Source organism: Egretta garzetta, unplaced genomic scaffold (assembly GCF_000687185.1).
Source record: "Egretta garzetta isolate BGI_Z169 unplaced genomic scaffold, ASM68718v1 scaffold370, whole genome shotgun sequence".
Lineage (NCBI taxonomy): Eukaryota > Metazoa > Chordata > Aves > Pelecaniformes > Ardeidae > Egretta > Egretta garzetta.
The window spans coordinates 216,296-222,295 of record NW_009258292.1 but is presented as its reverse complement, the minus strand read 5'-3'; the positions used below and the strand labels follow the sequence as shown (position 1 = coordinate 222,295).

The 6,000-nt window shown below is 39.4% G+C and overlaps 1 protein-coding gene across 1 annotated transcript in view; it reads left to right on the top strand.

The window, feature by feature from the left end:
- The first annotated feature begins 155 nt into the window (after positions 1-155).
- The window catches only part of SLC9A7 (solute carrier family 9 member A7), a 40,926-nt gene continuing 35,081 nt past the window's right edge, over positions 156-6,000 (top strand). The window contains exons 1-5 of the mRNA XM_035893045.1: positions 156-159; positions 1,724-1,923; positions 3,317-3,394; positions 4,123-4,199; positions 5,188-5,300. Coding sequence (XP_035748938.1) covers positions 156-159; positions 1,724-1,923; positions 3,317-3,394; positions 4,123-4,199; positions 5,188-5,300 — 472 coding nt within the window. The remainder of the gene's footprint in view (positions 160-1,723; positions 1,924-3,316; positions 3,395-4,122; positions 4,200-5,187; positions 5,301-6,000) is intronic.

The following is a 6,000-nucleotide window of genomic DNA, read 5'->3' as shown; positions in this document are numbered from 1 at the left end:
GGTGCGAGGGGGGTGAGAGCAGCAGAAAGCTTTGGCTGTTTGCCTGGCTGGGTTGGTGAAGATGTCTCTAACCATAACTGGTAGAGCAAGTGGCTTGGAGGTGAGTGGCCCTAACCTGTCACTTTGCGCAGAGCTGCATTTCTGCTGCATCCGTCATGCGTAGCTGTAAAATACTCCGGGGTTGTTAGAAACATGCTTGAATAAACCTCTGTATTTAAATTGTCAGCATTTGAAATTTCAGCAAGTAGATTTATCTTGCTGAGGGGGTTTCTTCCCCTGTGTTCCCTTTGAGTAAGTACTTCTCTTTTCTAAAGAAAAAACATCTTAATCTTCCAGTTATTTTTTTAATGAACTTGTCCCATTATGTTCTCTTGGTCATAGAGAAAGAGGGCCAGAGGCAAGCTGCCCACTAGTGTCACAGCTACTACCTTCTCTTGCATTAAAACTATTTTTCCACTCTGAACTTGAAGAGAATGTGATATGTTCTTTTGGTTGGCTTTTTTGGGGTACAGTTTGCTTACTCTTTACACTAAGCCATAAACATAAGTCTGGGTTTTTTTGTGGTGTAGGCTTTTTTTCCTTTGTTATGCCTCGCTTATTCTCTGGTTATTACCTGTCAACTTCATTTACCATCTGGGGAAACAGATCTATGGATGCAGAGTGAGGGTCACAGGGAGCAAAACCAGCATTGACTACTGACTTGTCAACAAAAGGATCAAACATCCATCTTCATCTTGCAGTTGTCTGGAACGAGGATTAAATCGCAGATCGTTCTAAGGTGACAGGGGAGCCTTTAGTAAGTGGGTATCAATTTATTTACTTACCAGACCGAAACCGCTTTGACTATTCTACATTCTCTCTGCAGAACTGGAGTCTTGTTCTTTTCTTAGTACATTGTAAAAGGAACGGTGCTCAGTTAAAGCCTTGTGCTTCTCCAGCCTCCTGGCATGGTCCTTCTGTTAGGTTACAAATTATTTTTTGTCCTGTGTTTGATGCATCCCGTGTTGATCGTGTCTTCTGGTTGGATTTTATCGAGGCTGGCTGAGTAATTCTTCTTATATTCCTGAATCTCCAGTCTCTTACAATTGCTTATTTTTTACCTTACTTTATTTTTGGTTTTGTGAAATGTGGCAAACGCTTGCAAAAGACACGTAGCTGGCTTCTTTGAGCATGTTATCCGAATTTTAGTTGCAGAGTACACAAGGGATTGTGCAACAAGCATTGTTTGCTTGCTTAGAATTGCCAGGCAAAAAAGCTGCATCTGTGGTGCAGCCATAAACCCTTATGGCAAACATCACTGTTTCTGCTCAGTTATGGTCACATGTTTTCAGTGGTCTTTATTTTTCGGCAGTGGTGTATCTACTCAGTTCTGTCCTTAGGCAGGTGAAATGTATTTGATGTGTCCAGTGTTTAGCTTCTTGTGCAACTTGGGGTTTACCTGTTAGAGGTGTGAATGAGGGTGAGCAAGACAAGACATGAAATGGAATATTCTGTTTGTCACTTCAGGCAGATATATAAGGCTTTTACAAATTCATCGGTGGTTTTGATGTGCTCAGGGCCTCTCTTCCTCTGCAGGAAACTGATAGTAACAATTCACTGCAAAATGTTTCTGGAGCACGTATGCTTGTGAGGCTCATGCGTTATACCTTGCATGTTATTTGAAACTGGGAAGTTAAGTACAGGAGTAGCAAATCAGCCTCATGGATTTTTAACTCTCTTCCAGGACTCATAGTTGGGGTGATCTTGAGATACGGGACTCCCTCTAGCAGTGGCCATGACAAGCCGTTCAGCTGCTCGCAGGAGGACAGGCCGTTTACAACCCTGCTGGTCAACGTCAGCGGGAAGTTCTTTGAGTACACGCTCAAAGGGGAAATAAGCCCTGGGAAGATCCACAACGTGGAGCAAAATGACATGTTGCGAAAGGTGAGGGTAGACCATTTCTCATGCTTGGCTGGGTGTTTCTCCTCTATCTGTGCTTCCCTCCCTCCTCCCCACACAATCCCATTTCAGTGTTGGGTAGTATCAAGTGTCTGTATTCCTGATAGTAACAGCATTTCAATGCATAATTCAAAAGCACCTTCTGTATTATATCGCTGCTGGTGAAACTGTGCTCTGTTGCATGTATGTGGTGCTTTCCCAAAGCCCTTCATTGCTGCTTGAAGACTTAATGTATGTTTCTAATGTCTGTAGAATTCATGAAGACCAGCTGAACAAAAAAAGCCTGATGCTGCCTTGTATAATACAGTATAAGGAAAATTATCTTTTCTTAGTGAAAAGTGATTGTTTCATAGTGGTTTTTTTCCCTAGGGTTTTTTTAATCTGTTTATTGTCAGGAAATATTTACTGCTTATGTCCCTATAATCCACCAAATGAGGCAGTCTGGTATTGGAAGCGGAATTAATCTATTAGCTGATACTCAGCTCTGCTATTTGCCTTCTTATTCTATTCAGTGTCAGGAATTAACCACCCTTTGTGTGTATTAAAGCTAGACTTTGAAGTATAGCGTTGAGACTTTAAGCTTGTAACGTAAAAATATTTCTTTCTGCTGACTATGAAGAGAGCCTAGGTGGCTGTTTATGTGTACCTGCCTGCTATAGCTACATAAAGTTAGCTGAAATTAATCCTATTCTGGGAGCGCACACTTGTGTTTGTCTTCTAACCTGTGCTTAGGCGGGGGCGAAGAGAGCCTAGTTAGTCTCGCATGTCCACAGGTCTTCTGTTTGGATTTTAAATGTTGTTTTTTGTTCCTTACTCTAGTGTAGTCTTCCATGGATATATGGAGCTTCCACTGAAATACATGGAAGTGATGGATGATCCCAATTCCTGAAGACCAGTCTTGTATCTGACATGATTGGCTTACAACAGCTGTGCAAGGGCTAGACTCCCCAAAAAAAACCCCCAAAAAAACCCAACAAAAAAAAGCCCAAACCAAACCAAAAACCCAAAAGAGCTTAAATAGCATCTCATCTGCAAAGATATGAATATTATTTACCACAATGAGAGATATCTTCTCCAGCATCATTTCTATTAGAATTTTTTAATTTAGAAAGGGGACTATGTTTGGGACTGCTGCAAGACTATCATTGGTGATGGATGTAATGTCTATATTTCTAGATGCTGTTTACCATGAAGAGCTGCTGCTTTTTGCTGCTGCATATGTATAGAGCTGGCTAGTATCGTGGAGGGTCCACTCAGCCAGTTGCTTGCAATTTCAACAACCAAAAATAGTCGTTGTCATCAGAAAATGAAAGAGGAAAAAGAGCTAACAACTTGTGTATGTCTGTTCCTAATTGAAGTTTCATATTTTATTTTTTAGGTAACATTTGACCCAGAAGTTTTTTTCAACATTCTGTTGCCTCCTATTATTTTTCATGCTGGTTATAGCCTGAAGAAAGTAAGTGTAATAATTTTCTGAGGCAAATAGAGTTTTTTCTTTTTTTTAATGTGAGACTGCTGATTTGTTCATGAAATGGAGTGCAGTCTCCATTTCAAGCATTGTTTTGGTTTTTTTTTTTATGGCAGTAAGAAAAATCTTATGTCCTCTGTAGATGGTTAGGTCATTGTTTTAAGAGAAAATACATGTACTTCTTACTATAAACACATTAAACTATTTAATCTTGCTGATTTGTTTTCCTTTGAACGTTGCCAAAGGTTAAGGTCAATTTCATTTAAATTAAAAGATGTCCTGCTCTGAATTGTTTTGGTCCTTCTCAAACATCCAAAATGCAGTAAATTATGCTGAGAAGTGGACCTAAACTTGAATCTGGTGGGGATGTGCCAGACCCTGAATGCCAGAAGGGCCCAGATTCTGCTCTTGCATGACGATACTATGAATTGGTGCTGGTTTTTACTTTTGCAGCTAACTCTTACATCTCTTATGAAAACATGTCTGTGGAAAGCTTCCTGTCAATAAGGTCCATGTAGGATTTAATACATGATTCAGATTTGGTTTATTCTAGTTATTGCAGTTGGACAGAATTTACATTGACATAACGGAAGCATTTCTCTGAAATGCAGGGGTGTTTCTGTGTATTAATGCAAGTGTAGTAGTGCGCTGTGTGTTTGGAACATGTGATATAACTTGTTTTAAATAAGTATGTAAACCTCTTTTTTCCTATGCAGAGACACTTTTTCAGGAATTTGGGGTCCATTTTGGCTTATGCTTTTTTAGGAACAGCAGTCTCTTGTTTTATTATTGGGTAAGTGAACTCTGTGATATCCGTTCATTTCTATACTAAAGTTTAAGTTAATAAAGTGCATGTTGAGCCTTCTAGATGGCATTAACTTTGCAATTTGTTTGTTTGAGGATTTTATTTGCGTATCCTCCAGACAAAATGCAAATATAAATTTTGTTGAGATTTATTCCACTTCTAAACAGTACTGTCCCTTGAAATGATCTTGTCAAGTTTTAATCACTTGACAAGTCCACAGTACTAAAAAGCGTCATTGATTTTTTGATGTAATGGTCCAGTTCAAAAGCAAAACCTTGTTAGACTCTTGCTGGAGTTGACTTTAACTTGAATTGTGGACACTACTTGTAATAGGATTTTAGCTATCAAACTTTTAGAGATGTCCCTTTCAGTGCCCACATGCGTGCGCATGCTCTCTCTTTCTCTCTCTGCATATGTGTATATATATAACTTTATGTGTATACATACACACACATTTAGTTTAATATATCTGGTAGTGTTGGTTTACTTGCATACAATCTCTTATGCTGCTAATATTACCGTGTCTTGTGTATGGATATGCTGAAATACAGAAATCCTGAATTGCATAGGTGACCTTGGTTTGTCTCTCAAAGAATTTCACTAGAGAAATACTCTGAAGGCTATTCTTAGCGCAGAGCTTTTGGCTTACGTACTGTGTTGGGAGAAGCAATGCTGAGGAAAACGTTCCCCATGGTGGGGAAAGGAAGCAACCTGTAGCTTCTGCGTACTAGTTGTTAGAAAAGATTTCACACTTTGCTTCCTGGTTTTAAATTATATATTTGGGATCCTATATCACTTGACTCGGTTCATAGGGAAAAGAGGAAAATTAATTTTGAGAGCTTAGTGCTGAACTGTGGCAGTGTCCCACAGAACTATAGCATAACCAAGCCTGCCTGAAATATTATTGCTTGTGCTTTTCCTTTGCCTGTCTGAAATGTTTGTTTGACCTGGACTGTTTTATCCTCTTTCTCTTCAGGAATCTCATGTATGGGGTTGTGAAACTAATGAAGTTGGTGGGTCAGCTCTCTGATAAATTCTATTATACAGACTGCCTCCTCTTTGGAGCAATAATATCTGCCACTGATCCAGGTAGCTTGCTGAACATTTTTTAATAACCTTCCAAAATAATCCTATTGCTAGGATTGCTGCCTGCATAGCACCAAGATATTAACGGCACTTTATTTTCAGTTATGTTATAGTGTTATCTCTGTTCCTCTTCTCCAAAATGCATGCAAATTCTGAGCTGTGAAAGCTGTCATTTTGGTGCTGGGCTGGTATGACATGATGGTATGTTTGGGGAAAAATGTAACTTTCCTGTTCAAATACGTTAAATATTTTTTTTACACAGTGTGTGGTTTTTTTAGTGTGCATCAAGTTTGACTGCAAATAGGTTAAATTATTACACTGTCTGGATAGCAGGACTCCCTTCTTTAGCTGTGTTGCTTGGGACATTGGATAATTTAAGAGCAATACTTGAGGCTTTTAGGCTCTTTAGGTGTGTGCGGGAATATTTTTTTCCTTTCAAATGAGCTTCATGTTTTACAAGTTTAAGCAGAAGAATGCTTGTCTGGCAAAGTGATTCGAACTTTTGCCAAAATAATCTAGTCATCCTTCGAAGTCCAGCGGGCTCACATAGGTATCTCTGCTTGACGGTCAGTCTGGAGAGCTGGTGTGTGTCAGGGGCTAGGGTAGGGAGTGGTGAAGTATGAAGTTTGACATTTAAAGCAGATTATTTGAGGTGCTCAGTGGTGATTTGTGTGAAAATGGGAAGTAGCTCCTGTGATTGAGC